Source organism: Phacochoerus africanus, chromosome 7, assembly GCF_016906955.1.
Source record: "Phacochoerus africanus isolate WHEZ1 chromosome 7, ROS_Pafr_v1, whole genome shotgun sequence".
Taxonomy (NCBI): domain Eukaryota; kingdom Metazoa; phylum Chordata; class Mammalia; order Artiodactyla; family Suidae; genus Phacochoerus; species Phacochoerus africanus.
The window spans coordinates 24,288,077-24,309,254 of NC_062550.1; the positions used below are offsets into that span (position 1 = coordinate 24,288,077).

At 36.7% G+C, this 21,178-nt stretch overlaps 2 protein-coding genes across 2 annotated transcripts; one reads left to right on the forward strand and one right to left on the reverse strand.

The window, feature by feature from the left end:
- Window positions 1-5,968: 5,968 nt before the first annotated feature.
- LOC125131726 (olfactory receptor 6C3-like) lies at window positions 5,969-6,904 on the reverse strand. Its single transcript, XM_047788497.1, has one exon. It carries the CDS (start codon window positions 6,902-6,904, stop codon window positions 5,969-5,971), a length of 936 nt encoding a protein of 311 aa, XP_047644453.1.
- A 5,933-nt stretch (window positions 6,905-12,837) lies between these two features.
- LOC125131727 (olfactory receptor 6C75) lies at window positions 12,838-13,837 on the forward strand. Its single transcript, XM_047788498.1, has one exon. The coding sequence runs from the start codon at window positions 12,840-12,842 to the stop codon at window positions 13,776-13,778; it is 939 nt and encodes a 312-aa protein (XP_047644454.1). The 5' UTR covers window positions 12,838-12,839; the 3' UTR covers window positions 13,779-13,837.
- The last annotated feature ends 7,341 nt before the right edge of the window (window positions 13,838-21,178 follow it).

The following is a 21,178-nucleotide window of genomic DNA, read 5'->3' on the forward strand; positions in this document are numbered from 1 at the left end:
GCAAATACATAGATGAATACACTATCACAGCTGGAGATGTCAACACCCATTGATCAGAAATGAACATACCCATCAGATAGGAAATCAAGAGGGACACAGAACTCAGCAATGTTATCAACCAACTGATTAAAACTGACACCTCTAAATACCCAGTAACAGGAAAAATCACATTATTCTCAAGCTCACACTGAAAATTTACCAAGATAGACCATATTTTGGGCCATCAAACACACCAAAAATTTAAAATACAGGAATAATACAAGGTCTCTGTAAAAGGCAATGACTGGAAGAAATATCTGCAAAAGAAACCTCTGACAAACAAGTGTTACACAAAATAGCCAAAGAATTCTTAAAACTCAGCAATAAGGAAACAAACAACCTGATTAACAAACAGGCAAAAGACCTTAACAGACATTCCCCAAAGAAGATACACAGATGGTAAATAAGCATATGAAAACATGTTCACATCATAAATCATCAGAGAAATGGAAAATAAAACAAGACTTTCCTGTACACCTATTAGAACGGCCAAATCTGGAACACTGACAATATCAAATGCTGGTGAGGATGTGGAGCAATAGGAACTCTCATTTATTACTAATGGGGATGCAAAATGGGACAGCCACTTTGGAAGGCACTTTGACAGTTTCTTCCCAAAGTTACCATACTCCCCCTTCAATCCACCAGTCATGTTCCCTGCTATTTACTCAAGGGAGTTAAAAACAGGTCTTCACAACATGTGAAAATGGTCTTCTGACCTTTGTTATGTCTCTTTTCTCATTTCTGTGCCCCACCAGTGTTGTATATCCTCTCTCTTCGATGCTAGAGCTCACCTGAAGGTACTTTCTCCTATGGATGCTTGGCTTTTTTGGTTTTTTGGTTTGGTTTTTTGGTTTTTTTTTTTTTCTTTTTAGGGCTGCATCCGTGGAATTTGGAGGTTCCCAGGCTAGGGGTCTAATTGGAGCTATAGCTGCTGGCCTACACCACAGCCACAGCAATGCCAGATCGGAGCTGCGTCTGCCACCTACACCACAGCTCACGGCAACTCTGGATCCTTAACCCACTGAGCGAGGCCAGGGACTGGACCCTCAACCTCATGATTCCTAGTTGGATTCGTTTCATCTGCACCATGACGGGAATTCCCTCCTATGGATGATTGTTAAATTGATGTTTCATTTGGGATATAAGGCTGAAGCCTCCTTATTCTGCCATCTTGCTGATGTTATTCTTCCCTACATTATTTTGTTTTCTAGTAATATTTTCCAAAGTTAACCATATTCTGGGTCATAAACTAGTTCAAAATAAACCAAGCATCAAAAATTTCAGAGAATTGAAAAAACTTCTGAAGTATTTAGTTAAAAACCAGTATCAGTCCTAATACTAGTAATATCAATAGGTCTGATAAAAAGGAGTTCAAAGAAAATATTCCAAGTGAGTATAGGCAGCATGATTAGGGCTTCCAGGTATCTGATAATCTATCATCATTCTTCTTGTTGGTTGACTACATGCGTGCACATTTTTTTCAAAATTAAATTTGTTAGACACTTATTTTATGTATTTTCTTGATGCACATAACTTCAAAAAAATTGAAAGACAGTACTGCCAACACAATCCTGAATAGGAAGACGGGGAGGAAACCTGAGTAATTGTACTGCAGATAAAGACACTATAACTAAGACTGTGTATTATTTGTAAGAATCAATGGGACTGAAACATCTCAATGCCTCATATTAAGAGCTATTTCGGGTCAGCTTTATACTGTTAATAATGTGGATATTTATTAAACTTGTCAATGTGGTTCTTGACTATAAAGTTCTCCACTGCAAAGGTACTTCACTCCCCTGAGTAATTAAAAATTACTGTGCACTAAAGAGCAAAAAAAAAAAAAAAAAATTACTGTGCAGTGATATTTTGTGCAGTGCTGGGATATTCTGACAGCATAAATATTACATTTACTAAGAAATCTTTATCTACTATAATCATTCATTATTATTTATTCTCTAACCTAATTATTAATGGCAATATATAATACCATAACATTAATATGATGGCTATTTTTCTAAAGCTACCACTCCTCCATCTATTACTTGGAATTTTGTCATGAAGAATGGCATTATCTTCTCTAATCCTGTTACAAATTTTCTAATTTATTTGCAGTGTTTTTCTGCCTAACATGTTATTATCTATTTTTATAATTAGTTATTCCAGTGCCCCAATTGTCCTAATACTGTCAGTTAGAATTCCTTCTAAGTGAATCCTTTATCATTTGACATGTTCCTACACTTTCTGAGCACTTACTTTTTTTGGACCAAGAAGGGACTCCAGCTCATCTTGTCCTTTAAATGTTTAGTCCTGGAATCAACCTGGAATCCCCACTTCTCCAGTTTTCAGAGGTTATTTTAGTACGAAATGGTACTCAGAGTGCAAGATTTGGATGGTTTGTGTGGTCTTTGGTACTGAGTTATCACTACTCCTTGGAAATTCCATGAAATGGAGAAAGGAAATACATTAAAAAAACATTGTGTCACACTGACATGTCTTATTCCAGTCTAACAACACAGAGTTTTTCAACTTCTTCTTTTATACCACATTGTATCTCTCCTTCTCCATGGTGAGAAACCTAGCTCCAACAAAAATCCATTAACCTACCAATATGCAGTTCTACAACACACACAAAATAGTCTCTGAATTGTCACACTACTATCATTACAAAAACAAACTGACTATATATATAAACTTAATTTTTCTTTGCAGTCCCCGTCCTATTGATGGCCACTGGTCAAAATACTGTCTTAAAAAAATTACTTGTCCCTATGTGGTTAAAAATTTGTCTTACAGCTATGTTCATTTGTGTATATTTGGTTTTAAGGACTCACCCCATTTTGCTCATTTAATTTTATCTTTGGAATATGTAAATAAGAAAATTTTAAAAGTTAAAACTATGGAATGAAGTATAATTAGATTTGTGTCACTTTTTTTACTCCATTGATCTCTCTTTCTTTTCCTAGGTATGTTTTCGTTGTTAGCCTAATATTTTCATATTTATGTTGTCAGTCCTCTCACATTGCTCTTGTTTCTCAAGATTTCTTAATTGTAATTGTATGCTTGTTCTTCCATGTTAAATTTAGAATTGTTTTTGGTATCATTGCCCTTCCACTTGGATCAAATAACCAAGAAATCCCAATGCCATTTGAAGTGTCAATGACAAGTGGGATGCTATAAGGCTTTGCCACAGTGGAGATTCATAATGCAAATGTGATTATGGAACAGCCTTTTGCAGATAAACACTCTCCCTTTGAACACTTCCTTGCTTGCTACTGGCTCCCAATAGAGACCAAAGGCCAAATCATAAGGCGTCAATTCACCATGTGGTTTGAGCTCCCATAATGAACTGGGTGTTACTGGCCCTTCTGATGCATAAACCTGGTCATTTACGGCAGCAAACTCTCATCAAAGGGAGATAGTGCTTGGGATGTCAGGCTTGAGCAGGTCCAGAAGGCACAGTAAAGCTTCTGAACTGAGACTTCTTCAAAGCAAATTTCTACTGCATTACATCCTCTTCCTCTCTCCATATGTATTGGCCTCGATGGGGAATAACTAGTAACTAGCTGACCAAGATATAAAAAATAGGTAGCTGATTACAGGCATTCTGCACAATATCCTAGGATCCACTCAAAAGTAAATGATTGTTAATAAAATACATGCCATGTAAACAATATATATATAATTTTTAAATGCTGATATAGTGTTACCAATATTAGTCAATGCTGACTTTCCAGAAAAAAAAGTGCGCTTTATCTGGAGAGAAATTGATGTTTTCGTCATAATAAAAAGTTATGTCCAAGAAAATATAATAATTCCAAATTTGTGTCTGCATAAAAACACAGGTTAATATTTCTACAAATAAAAACATGACATAACTACAAACAGAAAGAGTGAGCTCCATAGTTGTTTGGGGAGATTTAAATAATTCAGTAATGGCAGCAACAGTAAAAGTACAGATTTAAATCATGTGGTTAATGAACTTGAATATACTGGTTAATGCAAATAGAACATTTCACTCAACTACAATTACATATAATTTCCAAGTGTACAAGAAATGCTTATAAAAAACTCTGATCACATTCTAGGCCATTAAGTTAAATTTAACTAATTTAATGAGTTCCCATTGTGGTGCAGCGGAAACAAATCTGACTAGGTTGTGAGTTCGATTCCTGGCCTCACTCAGTGGGTTAAGGATATGGCGCTGCCATGAACTGTGGTGTAGGTCGCAGATGTGGCTCGGATCTGGCGTTGCTGTGGCTGTGGCTGTGGCCTAGGCCAGCAGCTGTATCTCTGATTTGACCCCTAGCCTGGGAACCTCCATATGCTGACGGTGTGGCCCTAAAAAGACCAAAAAAAAAAAAAAAACAAAAACTAATTTAGAAAGAAGTAATTGAAAGAAAGTATGGCTTATGACACTGTAAGAGGATTCTCTGGAAAATGCTGTGTGCTCCAGAGGACCCATTTAGAGCAGACTGAGGTCAGTACACTTTAGTGACTCTTCCCGGTGGAGAAAGAGTTGGGTGCAGTGGGGAATGTGTGTCCCAGACATGAGCCTTTCAGGGTCGCCTGAAGGACTCATGTCTATCTAGCTCCTCATGGAGCCCCTCTGGGACTTGACATCTCTAGATGCCTAAGGGCTAACTGAGAACAACAAAGAGCTGCATAACTTGCCTTTGCTTCAAGGAGCTGAGTTACAGAAGACAGGGAGTAAGAGATTATGAGCTCCGCATAAAAAAATGGACAAAATTTTCTAGTTAGGAATCTCGAAACACAATCTGAGAAGATACATTCTCAGAAAAGATTTGAGAAGCCCTCAGAATCTCTAGGTGGGCTGAATGGTGATGGTTTCCCCTGAACCAAGCCAGCTTAAAAAGACTGGGAAAAAAAAAAAAAAAGATTGAGGAGTTCCCGTTGCAGCACAGTGGAAATGAATCCGACTGGGAACCATGAGGTTTCGGGTTCGATCCCTGGCTGCTCAGAGGGTTAAGGATCTGTGTTGTCGTAAGCTGTGGTGTAGGTGGCAGATGTGGCTCGGATCTGGCGTTACTGTGGCTCTGGCATAGACCGGAGGCTACAGTTCCGATTAGACTCCTAGCCTGGGAACCTCCATGTGCTGTGGGTTCGGCCCTCAAAAAGACAAAAAAAAAAAAAAAGATTGGGAGAGGTGATGGTTCTCAAATGTGTAGAGCAACACCAAGTTACAAGGGACATGAAGGAACAGGAAACAGCCCAATCAAATAAACAAAACAAATCTCCAAAAATAGACCCTAAGGAAATGGACGTATTGAATTCATGAAAGTGGCAGTATTTTAGTTTTATTGCATGTATTTTGAAATGTTTAATAAACATTTTCTAAAAATGACAGAGAACGCAGAAGTTCTATAAATAATATACAATATACTGATCAATATTTCTCTTGAATATATGCACTCAATTTCACAAAGAATAAAGCTTCCTTTAAAGTGCACTGCTCTGTAATTATTTCATCTATGGATTGAATTTAGTATTCTACAATATGAAATAAGTAGATTCTTTAAACCTTAAAAAGCTATCACTATTCATCTTGAAAATATGGAAGAAATTACACATTAATTTGGAAACTCTATGTTAGAAGTACAATGTGACATTATGTGTACCTTTTAGGGATTGATATTGACAGAATGAAAACCATTTTTTACTTTGTATTATACTATATCTACTAAAGAAATATATTTCCACAAAATTCTGAAGGAGAAATAACTTTTACTGTATTTTCAAATGTCAGTAAACAACGCAGTGGACACTCCTAGGCATGGAAGTGGAACAAATGGATCGGAAAAATATATTAACTGTAATGTGGAGTGTAAAGAGAACAAAAAGAGCAAGTGTAGTTATACAGATAGTGTATGCTCTTTAGAGTGTCTTTTTTTTTTAACCACAATATTCATTTCTTTGCAGAAAACACTGCTTTATAGACCATGTCTTTGAAGGCTTGTTTTACTGGCTGGTTTCTCAGGGTGTAGATGAAGGGGTTCAGCATGGGGGCAACAGAGGTGTTGAGAATAGCTACTCCTTTTGTCAGTGACGCCTTTTCTTTGGCCGAGGGATTAGCATACATGAATATGCAGCTTCCATAAGAGATGGAAATGACAATCATGTGAGAGGAACAGGTGGAGAAAGCCTTTTTTCTCTGATTGGCAGATGGGATTCTCAAAATAGTCCTGATAATGTACATATAAGATAAAATCCCTAGGGCCAAGGTGAACAGCAAGGTAACCAAAGCAAAGTAAAAACCGGTTACTTCTAGGAGCCATGTATCTGAGCAAGACAATTGCAAAAGGGGGAAATAGTCACATGCAAAGTGGTCAATGACATTGGAAGCACAGTAATCCAGCTGGAGGAGAAGCATAAGGGGAGGGAAAATGGTCAGAAAACCACCCAGCCATGCACAGAGGACAAGCAGGATGCAGAGTTTCCTGTTCATGATGGTCGTGTAATGAAGAGGCTTGCAGATGGCAACATAGCGGTCATAGGACATGGCAGTTAGAATGTAAAACTCCGTCACACCCATGAAAATAAAGAAAAAGAGTTGAGCCGCACAGTTGTTATAAGAAATAGTCTTATCCCTGGTGATAATCGCGCCCAGAAATCTGGGGATGCATACAGTAGTAAAGGAGATTTCTAAGAAAGAGAAGTTCCGGAGGAAGAAATACATTGGCGTCTGTAGATGGGGGTCCACCAGGGTCAGGGTGATGATGGTCAGGTTTCCAGTGACACTTGATACATATGTGACAAATAAAAAGAGGAAAATCACGACCTGAAGGTCGGGATCATCCGAAAGGCCTAAGAGGACAAACTCTGTGATCACCGTGTGGTTCATTTCTCTTTTTCTCTTTCTTTTCTTCTTTTAAAGATATTTAGGTGGAGAGTATATTAACGGGAGGGGAGGAATGATATGATTCATCAAGATCAATATCATCATTGATACATTAAGGGTTCTATTTTTGTGATTTCACATTATTTGATTGCTCATGAAATAGTAAGTGATTGTGATTAATGGAAGTGACTGTTTGGAGAAGTCAACATTCAGGTCCTCTCTGGGACACAAAGATGTGTAACCATTCTCAAGGGAGATTCACTATAGAGGAGAGATAGGTGGATGCTGAGAGTGCTGAGAGTGACTTCCAGAAATCCCTCCTGGTCTGTGATATGGCAGAGATGTGGCCTGGACTTTGCTTTGTTCCCAGGAGATCAGTGCATGACTCTCTTTTTACGTCAAAACACTTAAACTCAAAAACAGAAGCATTAGTCCAACCAGAGTGACCTAAGATCTAAGAATCTATCTACACTCATAATACCCAGTGTTGTCATATCCCTGGCAGTTCTTTCTTTAAATACTGTTTCTTAAACTTCTAGACCAATTTTACTGAAGATGTTGATAGTATATTTTCACAACTTCTTAAGGTTTCTGATATTCTACTTTCATTTCCCGAACTATTTCCTAAGAATTGTCATAAAATAGAGAAAAATTTAATCACATTTGCTTAGTGTGACCTTTGCAGGTGTCTGGCAGAGAAGCAATGCTTTTACTTATTCTATTGTTCACAGCAAAAATATGGCTGTCTGAAATATGGAGAAGGTAATGTCATGATTTTAGCAAGCCAAATACACAGAATACATACCCAGCAGAGCTGGAAATTAATTGAACAGGTTAGGATGAATAGGAGAGGCTTTCCTGTACGTCTATGAAATATACTTTTGGATCAGTTGTCTCATGCAAAAGATAAATGTGGGGCAGAACTACAAGGGAATAAAGTATTTTTTTTTATAAAGCTTAATAGCTAAGAGAGAAGAATGCACAAATGGAAAATGCATAGGGCTACAAACTGGGTGACAGAGTTGCTAGGTTCTGAGGCAAGCCATTACTTTTCAATTTGTGTATCAGTGTGAAGAGAAAAATGGATAAATAGTGCATATACCTTTAAAAGCTTAAAAATAAACTGGGTCACTTTGCTATACGGTAGAAAATTGACATGACACTGTAGACCAGCTATAATGGAAAAAATAAATTGGCAGAACACTGTAGGCCAGCTATAACAGAAAAAATAAAAATCCTTCCAAAAAAATAAAAATTAAAAATGTTTCTATGTACACATATCTAGTAAGCCGTGGAAGATGTCAAACATTAGCGATTTCACTGAATTGTAAGACAAATCAATAAGTGAACATTTCCTCTATTAAGTTAAATAAAATGATTAGGATATCTATATCAATGGAGATATAATTTGTTTTTTAAAATTGTTCTTAGAAGTATTTGTTTTCAGCACTATACTGGTTTGTGTCATGCTCTTCAAAAAGTTGACACCCACTGGAAATCTGTAGATACGACCTTATTTGGAGATAGGGTCTACGCAGATGTAATCAAGTTAAGATGAGGTCCTGTACATTAATTTTCCATGTAGCTTTATTTAATAACAGGTTGTCCATGATTTATTATTTTAAATAACATTTTCATTTACAGATTAACACCATATAAATACAAATACAATTTATAATTAAAGATGAGCATGTTTATGGCACATTAGTCAAATTCTTTTTAATAGTCTCTTTCTGCAATATGTTCTAAGTACTGCTTCATCATTACCATAAATAACTTCATTTGTCCTCCAAAGCAACAGTGAAAGTAATTTTAAAATCTTTCCTCAGAAAGTTGCTATTATTTTAAGATCTTTAGATAATACCAATTTCCATTTAATTTGAACTAGTTATATGTTTTATGGAATTCCTGAATTAAACAGCAACTAAGTATGTCTCAAATAATTATTGTGAGTATTATAAATGCCTTTTCAGACCAAAGCAGTAAGTAATATGATAATGCTGGGAGAGAATATTGCTCGTATTGAACAAGAAAAAGGGAACCTGAGATTTCAAAAACAATGTAGAAATCTCACACTTTCTTGTAAGAAGTGAAAATTATGCAAAAAGCTGCCTTTGACATCTCTATTCTCAGAACCTAACCTGATCCCAATACATACTGTCAAAAATACTTATTGAGTGAATAAATGGTAGTGATTCTAATTATGATCAGATTTTCTGCCATCATTCAGTGGAAAGATAGAAAACCTTAAAGACAAGCCTGACATCTCCTATGCTGCTGAGTAATGGAGACCTCAGGTCCAGTCTAAAACATCATAATGAATTCTTCACATTTTTCTTAAGATTAGAGAAAGACTCACTTGTTCACGACTTAGTCTGCTGCCATTCAGAAACTAATCTCTACAACTTGGTTATTTCTACTTGTGAAGTTGTGGATTGTGATGAAAACGCAAATCTTTCTACATATCTTTTGTGCCCTGACTTCAGGCCACTATCACCTAAATATTTTATTCTAATTCAGGCCATTGTTTATTGTGCGGTGTCTTGAGAACACCAATCTCCATGGTTGCCTTTTGTTTACTTATCAACTAGTTCCCCTGAGTCCCCTGTAATAGAGCAGATAAAATTATGACTGGCCTGCATAACATTACTTCTGCACAAAAGATTGTACCATCTTGCCCACCAAGCTTGGAATGACACTACCTCATCCTTCATTTCAGCTCTAATGTATTTCATTTCAAGTACAAAGATAATACTTCTCTAAGTGACAATAGGTAGGATATCCTGGGAACTTAGATTCCTGGAGAAATTTGCACTGATGTTTAGAAATGGATTGTAATTTACCCTATGTGTAAACATTGCAGAAGAGCTCTTAGAATTATTCTTTATTATTGGTATTTTGGATATTTGATTACAAATATACAACGACAGAGGAGAAACAGATTGCAAAGCTTTTTGAAAAATCCCAAATCATTAGTTTCAAGCAAATTAAAGATGACTTTAGAAATGATATTGATTAAACCAGTCATATTTATCATAAGTAAGTACTTCTTTGATAGTTTCTTTGAGAAATATATTTTTGCTTTAATAGTATATAGTTATGTTTATACAAGTAATCTCAATTATGCACATTATATTTAGATAAAATTAAACCAATTACTTTATATGAAAGATATAAAGAAAAATTTTAAACTACTAAAACTTACCAGGAGTTCCCTTCATGGCTCGGCAGTTAACGAACCTGACTAGGATCTATGAGGATGTGGGTTCCTTCCCTGCCTTGCTCACTGTGTTAAAGATTCAGCATTGCCGTGAGCTGTGGTGTAGGTCACAGATGCAGCTTGGATCCTGCGTTGCTGTGGCTGTGGTGTAGACCGGCAGCCATAGCTTCGATTGGACCCCTAGCCTGGGAATTTCCATATGCCGCGGGTGTGGCCCTAAAAAGCAAGGAAAAAAAAAACTTCTAAAACTTATCAATTACAGGTGATATTTTATTATAATATAAAGATTTTGTGATTTATAGGACTTCCACGATATGTGTGTTCTTACCTACATGGCTTTTCATTATCATTTTTAATATCACCAATATCATAATACCATGTAATCAATTTTGCCCAAGATTCAAAACAATTTATTTGATACGTTTTAACATTGAGCAGATACACTTTATGTTTTAGTTTTGCACCACTTGAATTTTGTTCATGGTGAAGGTTAGCATTCATCATATAATGGCAAAAGACCAAAAAAAAAGGCATGGTTTATGACCACAAAGAAAACAGATGGTTGAAAGTGGGAATACATCCCTCCCAGCAATTTTGTAGGTAAAAATTTTGAGTAAGTTCATTAACATATTAAATATAATGGCTGTTACTGAGAAAAGAGTATTCTTTTGAAAGCTCTTAAACCTCTAAAAAATATAAGATAACAAATAAGGCATTGAGGCATTGCAGACTTGGACAGTCTTTCTAGACATTAAGTATTTAAATAATTATCTTAGATTACAGCACATCTAGCACTTTTTTTTTTTTGGTCTTTTTGCCTTTTCTAGGGCTGCTTCCCACAGCATATGGAGGTTCTCCGGCTAGGGAGCTAATCAGAGCTGCAGCCGCCGGCCTACGCCAGAGCAACAGCAATGTGGCATCCAAGCCGCGTCTGCAACCTACACCACAGCTCACGGCAACGCTGGATCCTTAACCCACTGAACAAGGCCAGGGATCGAACCCACAACCTCATGGTTCCTAGATGGATTTGTTAACCACTGCGCCACGATGGGAACTCCCAGCACATTTAACACTTTAAGGGAAAATAATGACTTGTTTCCCATTTTCAAATATTATTTGATCCACTGAATCCTTTAAAATATCTTATCAATTGTGCATACACTAATACCAATATGTTAAAAAGATTTTAAAGATTTTTTTATAGAAGGTTTCGATTCAGGGCAAACCTGAGAGTAAGATACAGAGATTTCCCACAAACCTCTTTCTCCTGCAGAAGCATAGCCTCCCTCATTATCGTCATCCACCATCACAGTGGTGCCTTTGTTACCAGTAATGAATCACTGACACTTAAACATTTAAAGTCCATATTTTAACTTAGTTTGCTTTTAGGAATGAGCAATTTATGGTTTTGTACAATCATAAAATGTCATGGATCCAATATTATACTTTTCCACAGATTATTTTCATTGTCCCAAAAATCCACTAGACTGAAGATATTCATAGCCCATCCTTTGCAAACCCCTGAATCCATCAAAAAATTTTACTGTCTTACACTAAACTATGTCTTTAGAAAGAATCATATTGTTGACACCATACATTATGTAGTCTTTATATATTGGTTTCTTCCACTTAGCAAGATGCATGTAAGGAGCTTTCATATAGTTTCACACTTTGATAACTTCCTTTTATGATGCTTAGTGGAGCAAACAGTTAAGCAAATCCTGTGTAATACCAAGAGTTATATTAGAAAAAAAGAAACAAAGAAAGAAGAAGGAAGGAAAGAAGGAAAGAAGGAGGAAGGAAGGAAGGGTCTTTGCCTTTCAAAATTTACTTTGAATATTAACTATTGCCTTTCATCATCCATCAAGAAAAGAATAGGCACCATTGTGGAGAAGTGCCAAAATGATTTTTGGAAATAAGCAGGAATGCTTGACAGTTGTATAAGTAAAATTAGGACTTAAGTAAAACTACTACTTTATATACATTATGTAAAAATTATATTTATATATATCATAGAGTAGACATACAGTAGATAAAGTTAATAAAAATATATTCAAGAGTGATATATTTACAACCTTAAAGACACCATTATAACAGATTACTGTTTAAAACTAGAATGTCTTGCAGTGCAGACACTGGAATTAGAAGGGACCCTACCCCCCACTCATTAAAAACCTCTCTCTGTGTACTATTGTCAGGGACACGTTAATCGACCAGATGGACACCTGAGTTGACTCCATAAGAGTTCAAATGGGTAAAGAGAAAGAAATACTTATACGAAATCAACAAATTAAAAATGTGTATGAAGAAGAAAGCAACAAAAAATATCTTCAAGAGTATTGTGGTGTGCTGGAGGTAAGCTCTCAGAGTCTTATTTGAGGTTTCAATCTCAGAGATTTCAACCTCTTTTTTCCCTTGTTTTCAGGACTATATTGAAATATTTAGCACACAGAGATTTACACTGAAACGTGTGAGAATGCAATGAAGGAAATGTAGGATAGTGAATTAATATATGGCATAAGAATTACAAAGTTATTTTAAGTATTTTGTTTCTGGGTACTACAAAATCATTTTTCTCTAAAAGCCCAGGCAGCAATATTTTTCAGTGTGTATTCATGTGTGCATGATCATGTGTGTATGTGTGTACGTGTGTCTTTGCCGGTGTTATACTTTCTTACACCTTCATCTGTTTTACAGCTAAAACAAAGAAGGAAAATAATGAGAAATTACACTGAACTAACAGAGTTTATTCTTCTTGGATTGACGGATGATCCACAGTGGCAGGCTGTACTCTTCACATTCCTGCTTGTTACCTACATGCTGAGTGTGACCGGGAACCTGACCATCATCGCCCTCACCCTTTCAGATCCCCATCTGCAGACGCCAATGTACTTCTTCCTTCGAAACTTCGCATTCCTAGAAATATCCTTCACGTCTGTCTGCATTCCCAGATTCCTTGTCACTCTCGTGACGGGGGACAGAACCATTTCTTATGATGGTTGTGTGGCTCAGCTGTTTTTCTTCATCTTCTTGGGGGTGACAGAATTTTACCTCCTGGCCGCCATGTCCTATGACCGCTACGTGGCCATCTGCAAACCTCTCCATTATACCATCATCATGAGCAGCAGAGTCTGTGCACTTCTTGTCTTCAGCTCATGGCTTGCAGGATTCCTGATCATCTTTCCACCAATCATCCTGCTGCTGCAGTTGGAGTTCTGTGCCTCCAATATAATTGATCATTTCATCTGTGATTCTTCTCCAATTCTGCAGCTGTCCTGCTCCAGCACTCGCCTTCTAGAACTCATGGCATTTTTCTTAGCTGTGGTCACACTCATGGTCACGCTAACACTAGTTATTCTCTCCTACACATATATCGTCCGGACGATTCTGAGACTTCCTTCCACAAGTCAAAGGAAAAAAGCCTTTTCCACATGCTCCTCCCACATGATCGTTGTCTCCCTCTCTTATGGCAGCTGCATCTTCATGTACATTAAGCCTTCGGCAAGGGAAAGGGTGACTTTAAGCAAAGGAGTGGCTGTGCTCAATACCTCAGTGGCCCCTCTTTTGAATCCTTTTATATACACTCTACGAAATCAGCAAGTGAAGCAAGCCTTCAGGAACATGGTCCAGAGAAGGGCCTTTTCTTCAAACCAATGAATTTTTGTTAAAGCACCTCTGGAAACAAAGCGAAATGAAAAACTCTTTCTCTGCATAAATTCTTTCAACACTTCATTTCGCTCTTTCAGTTAGATGTAGTTATATATCATCAATGCCTCTTACTAGCCTAAAACAAGGTCTTAACCATTTAAAGTTATATAGAGAAGATCAATGTTTACTTTGTAACAGAAGTGTAGATGTCAGCAATCTCCATTGTTTCTCATTTCAAAGCAAGGTAAATTATAGGTTCATGCAAAAACAGTGTGTTATAAGATGCTTACTAAAACCATGTGCAAAAATAAAATTTATTTCATACTAAATAAAAATATGTACCTTAATTAATAACTCTAAAATTTCTTCTTCTGCGGCACCAAGAAAACATGTCATGAAGTTTAAAGCATTATTGAAATACATCCTTAACTTGTCAATAACATATAATCAAAAGGTGTTGAAAATGTAATAGAAATTTAAGATAAAATGTGCTGTGATAATTATTACTTGAAATGAGACTGTATCAATTTTTGTTGTTGTTGTTGTTGTTGTTGCTATTTCTTGGGCCGATCCCGCGGCATATGGAGGTTCCCAGGCTAGGGGTTGAATCGGAGCTGTAGCCACCGGCCTACGCCAGAGCCACAGCAACACGGAATCCGAGCCGCGTCTGCAACCTACACCACAGCTCACGGCAACGCCGGATCGTTAACCCACTGAGCAAGGGCAGGGACCAAACCCGCAACCTCATGGTTCCTAGTTGGATTCGTTAACCACTGCGCCACCACGGGAACTCCCATGTATCAATTTTTGTATTAGTTTTCTTAGAATATAAGAGCAGTTTTTGTGCAACAGAGGAGGTTTAATTTATCTTTTTCCTTTGGTAATGCTTTGTTTTTAAAAAAATAGATTATTTGACTAAAGATTTCCCTCTTTATGCCAGCTATATTAGAAAAGGAAGACCATGGTTTATGAAGGCAAATCAAGCGATCACTTAATATTCATATTTATATCCATACTCTCTCAAATAATACAAAAATGGTGTTGCAAACAGACATGGGCAAAATGACAGAATCTAGAATGGTGTGAGAAATTGAGAGTCTAGAGAGTATCTTGGAAATGATGCCATAGAAAGTATTTACGCTTCTGTTTTCCTTTATTAGCAAATCTACAATACTGTCTCTGTCTTTCCACTGTCTCTTTCACAAAAGGGTCTACCTCCCTCACTCTTATCTAAGAGCATGATCCTGGGAGGTAGTGTTTGATTATTGGAAAGAATGTGCCCAAGCCTACTTCCTATAGTTAATGAGGCAGTAACAAAAACTAAAACCATGTGCAAGCGTTTTGAACGATATTATGATATCAGGTGAGCAATGTTGTGGAATGGATTGAGATACATCAATTTATCTCTTCGAAACCTAGCTCTTAGTCATACTTGGGGGTGAACTTATTCTTCCGTAAGACAGAATCTCATGCGGCCTCTCTGCACATTTAAGAAAGTCATTATGGTCACCTGTTGAGGGGCCCAAAAAAAAGAGTACTTTAAATTAATATGAATGACTTGGTATAAATGGCATATGCATCTCAAAATTAATGGGCAGAAATGAGAAGCAGAGAAGAGGTTATCAGGGAGTAAAGACCTTTCTCTAGAACTGCTTGATTTCTTATGTTGCTGCTTCTGATTTCTTTAAAATACCAAGGAGGTCTCTTGTGTCATAGCAGCTTAAGTATCCAGTATTGTCACTGAGGCAGCCTGGGTTGCTGCTGCAGTGCGGGCTTGATCCCTGGCCTGGAAACTTCCATATGGCATAAATAAAACAAGATAAAATACTGAGTAAAAAAGAAAATTATCTCTCACCAATGAAAAAGTCTTCTACAAACTCATCAAAATTGGTGTCCATTATGGACGCCAGATTCAGCAAATAAATCACATAATCTGGGCACATCATCAGAACAATATTATGTAGCCAATTTCATAACTCTATAAGGGAAAGTTATTCATGCAATAGCATTTCAAAAAGTTTTCTTTTTAGTTTGATAGCAATAACCAAGAAAATCTTAGGCTAAAATATGAGGGCCTAATCCAAACTTCCTATTTAACATTAATCACAAAAATTTCCGTGCACTGAATGTTAACAATGCCAAAAGCATTAAGAATTGTTTGATCACTGTATATGTATTAATCTTATTTAATCCTCCAAACCATCTTATTATCTTACTCTATGTCAGGTAAGTAACATCAGCCTTGAGTTTCCTATAGCTCCTGTACCCCACAACCAGCCATATGGTCATATGTTTCTTTGGTCATATGGTATTTGCAAAGACTTTGAGGGGACAGGATCTCCAAATTATATAAAGATTTAGCTATGTTAAAAGCAAAGAAATCGAAAAAGATACATTATGTTAACACTAATCAAAAGAAAGCTAGAGTAGCAATATTAACTGCAGACAAACTATATATTCTTAGAAGCTACAGAAAGAAGAGCAATTTAAGACAAAAGAAGATAAATTAAAAATAGAATAAAAATGAATGAAATTAAAACAATAAAAACAAGAGAAAAAATCATGTAAACTGATGAATGTCTAGCCAAGCTAAACAAAAGGTGGGGGAGAAGACAAATATTAATGAAATAAGAAAGGGAAAAGAAGCCATCACTACTAATCCCATGCATATTAAATGGCAGAAAAGTTTACTATGAGACAAAGGGCCTAAACAGACATTCTTTCGAAGAAGACACACAGTGGCCACCAGGTGTATTAAAAGTGCTCAAAATCACTAATCATCAGAGAAATGCAAGTCAAAACCACAATGAGACATCACCTCACACCTGTTAGAATGGATATTATCAAAAAGACTAAAGATAACAAGTGTTTGTGAGGATGTGAAAAAAAGGGAACCCTTGTATTCCGCTGGTGGAACGTAACTGGTAGAGCGCTATGGAAACAGTATGAAGACCACCTTTAAAATTTGAAAATAGGACTTCCAGTCGTGGTACAGTGGTTAACGAATCCGACTAGGAACCATGAGGTTGCGGGTTCGGTCCCTGGTCTTGCTCAGTGGGTTAACGATCCGGCGTTGCCATGAGCTGTGGTGTAGGCCGGTGACTACAGCTCCGATTCGACCCCTAGCCTGGGAACCTCCATATGCCTTGGGAGTGACCTAAGAAAAGGCAAAAAGACAAAAAATAAATAAATAAATAAATAATAAAACAAATTTGAAAATAGAACTACTATACGATCCAGCAGTCCCACCTCTGGAAATATATCTGAAAAAAAAGTCAGTATCTTGAAAAGATGATCTGCACTCTCATTTCATTTCAACACTATTACTCACAAAGCCCAAGGCATGGAGCAAGCTAAGTGTCCATCAACAGATAAACAGATAAAGAAAATGCGATGTGATGTGTGTGCGTGTGTGTGTGTGTGTGCTGGAATACTATTCAGCTATAAAGAGGCAAGGGTCTTACCATTTGTAATAACAGATGAAACTGAAACCGGAGGCCATGAAGCGAATGGAAATAAGCTAGAAAAAGATGAATACTGTATGGTGCTGCTCATGTGTGGAATCTAAAAAGTAAATAAATAAATAAATAACTCAAAGTCAAAGTAAAAGAGAGTAGCATTGTGGGTGCCCAGGGTGTAGGGGTGGGGAAACATGGAGATGCTATAACTTTCTGTTATAAAATGAATAGAATAAGTTCAGAGGAGCTAATGACAATATGATGGATGTACTTAAAAAACTGTATTGCATTCGTGAAATTTGCTAAGAGAGTGGATCTTAGGTCTTCTCAAATCACATGAAAAAAATAATTATGTGTGGGATAAATAAGTTAACCGAATTGACTTTAATAACCACTTCACAATGCATATGTTTATCAAATAGTCATATGTACACTTAAGAAGTTACAATTTTATTTGTCAATTGTAAAACTGGGGGAAACAAAATAGTATGTGAACTCTTTTTAAAATTGGGCAAAATCCTGAACAATGACAATACCAAATGCTGGTGAGAATCTGGAGCAAAGGTAATTTTTATTCACTGCGGGAGGGAGGGAAACCAAAATGGGACAGCCACTTTGGAAGAAAATTTGGCAGTTTCTTATATATGATCAAGTAATCCTGTCTTTAGCATTTACCCAAAGGAGCTGAAAACTTATGTCTACACATAAAACTTCCAGGTAAATGTTTGTAACAGCTTTATTCATAATTGACGAAATTTGGAAAGCTACCAAGATATTCTTCAGTAGGTCAATGGATAAATAAAATGTGATACACCTAGACAATGGAATATTATATAGTGCTAAAAGAGATGAGCTATCAAACCGTGGGACAGCATGGAGGAATATTAAGTGCACATTCCTTAGTGAAAGAAGCCAATCTGAAAATGCCACATACTTTAAGATTCCAACTACATGACATTCTAGAGAAAGTAAAACTATGGGGATGGTAAAAAGATCAGTGGTTGTGAGGAATTGAGGTTGGGGAGAGGGATGAATAGGTGGAGTACAGAATATTTTTAGGGTATTGAAAATATTCTGTGTGACAGTATAACGATGGATACATGTCACTTTACATTTGTCTAAACCATAGACTCTGTAACACCAAGAATGAACAATAAGGACTTTAGGTAGTTTACATGTTGTTGCAGGTTCATCAGTTGTGACACATGTACTACTCTGGTACATACTGATACTATGGAGCATATTGATAATGGAGGAGTCTATGCATGTGTAGGCACAGGAGACATAGGATAAATCTCTGAATCTTCCTCTCAGTATTGCTGTGAACCTAAAAGGGCTCATTAAAAACAGTCTTTAAGAAGAGAAAGGGGAGTTGCCACTGTGGCACAGTGGGATGGGTGGCATCTTGGGACTGGGTCACAGACTCGATTCCCAGTCTGGAACAGTGGGTTAATGACCTGGCACTGCCACAGCTGTGGCTTAGGTCATGACTCCACCTGGGATCTGGTCCCCGGCCTGGTAACTCCATATCCCAAGGGTGGCCAAAAATGAAAAAAAAAAAAGAAAAAGAAAAAGAAAAAAATGACTTTATGTTCAAATCTTGAAACCTTTAAATGAGGCCAATTTTTTGAAAATTACAAGCAACAAATTCACACAAGGAAAAAAGATCATCCGAATGGGTTTATCTGAGTTAAAGAAATCACATTGATAGTTAGCAACATTCCAAGAAGAAAGCCCCAGGTTCAGACGTCCTCACTGGTGAATTCTACCAAACATAAAGAAGACATCAATTCTCTACAATCTTTTTCGGAAAACAAAAGCAGACGGAGTTGCCATTGAGGTTTGGCAGGTTAAGAGCATAGTATCTGTGAGGATGCAGGTTCAATCCCTGGCCTCGCTCAGTGGCTTAAGGATCCAGCACTACAGGAAGCTGCAACATAGGTCACAGATGCAGCTCGGATCCAGTTGTTCTGTGGCTGTGGCATAGGCTGGAAGCTGCAGTTCCAATTCAACCCCTAGCCCAGAACTGCCATATGCTACAGGTGTGGCCAAAAAAAATAATAATTATATAAAATAAAATATAGTAAAATAAAAAATAAAGCAGAGGGAACACTTCCTAACTTATTCTACAAGACCAGCATTACTCTAATACCAAAACCACATGAAGTCATTACAAGAAGAAACTACTGGCGAATATCTCTCATGAACATGAAGGAAAACTTTCTAAACCAAATATTAGCAAATCATATCTAACAGTGTATAAACTGAACTAAACACCAAGAACAAATAGTATTTATCCCAAATATCCAAGTCTGGCTCAACATTTGAAAATCAGTCATAGTAGTTCCTCACATCAACAAGCCAAAGAAAACAAGTTACATGCTTATATCAAGTGATCTAGAAAGAGCACTTAGACAACAAAACTAACTGATCATAAGAAGTTTCAGTAAACTAGGAATGAGGAGAATGTCCTCAACTTTAAAAGGACACCTAGGGATAGGATAAAAAACATATGGCTCACGTCATACTTAATGTTGATAAATGTGGAGCTTTATCCCTAAGTTTGGGAACATGGCAAGAATTTCCTCTTACCACTCCTATTCAACATCAAACAGGAAGCCTAATTAATCAAATAAAGCAAGAAAAGAAATTGTGTACAGATTTGAAAGAAAGAAAACTGTCTATGCACAAAATCCTGAAAAACTGACAGAGAAAGAAAGAAAACAAAAGGCAAAACCCCCTAGAATTAATACGTGGCAATAGCAATACTGAGGGGTACAGGTTAATATAAAAAATCATTAAAAGACATTTATCTGCTTAAGCATCGGCAATAAAGAAATTCAGAATTTGAAACAAAGTAATACTATTTACAATAATGAAAAAGTGAAATAATTAATGCAGAAATCAAATGAAGCACATATAAAACCTATATGCAAAACACTATAAAACACTGCTGAAAAAATCAAAGACGACATAAGTAAATGGATTGAAAGACTTAATATGGGTAAGAGACAATTCTCAACGTGTTTTGCAATTGCACAGAATCCCAACCAACATAGCAGCAAGCTACGTTGCAGACATCAACAGACTGATTCTAAAGTTTACGTGGGAATGCAAAACACCCAGAATAGCCTGGAATAGTCAACACAGTACAGAAGAGGAGGAACCAAAGTGGAAAATTCATACTAAACTATTTCAACACTTACAATAAAGGTAAATTAAGGAATAGAGGGTGATATTCTAGACACGGAACAACACACACATAGTCAGTAGAACCTTTTACAAAGAAGCAAAGGCAATTTAATTGAAAAAAAGTTAATCTTTCTCACAAATGGTACTGGTAGAATTGGACATATAAAAAAATGATCCTAAACACAGATCTTTCACAAAAATATACTCAAAATGGATCACAGACCTAACTATAAAATGTAACATCAAATGCAGAATCCATGGAAGAATAAAATAATAACTTGGACTTTTTTAAATTAAAAAAGATAAACTTCTGCTTCACAAAATACACCATTTGGAGAATAAAAGATAAGGAATATGCTGGAAGAATATATTTGTAAATACATATCTCATTAAGGACCTTTATCCAAATATAGAAAAACTCAGTTAGCAATAAGAAACAAATATCCCAAATAAACATGAGCAAAAGATCTGAACAGGACTTTCCATTGTAGCTCAGCAGGTTAAGGACTGAACGTTTCTCTCTGAGGATGCAGGTTCAATCCTTGGCCTCACTCAGTGGGTTAAGGATTCAGCTTTGCCAAAAGCTGTGGCATAGGTCACAGATGCAGCTGGGATCCAGTGTTTCCATGGCTGTGCTATAGGCCTCAGCTGCAGCTCTGATTCAACCCTTAGCCTAGGAACTTCCATATGCTGCAGGTACAGCCTTGAAAAAAATATCTGGATACCTCATCAAAAATATAGAGAGGACTTTGGATATGA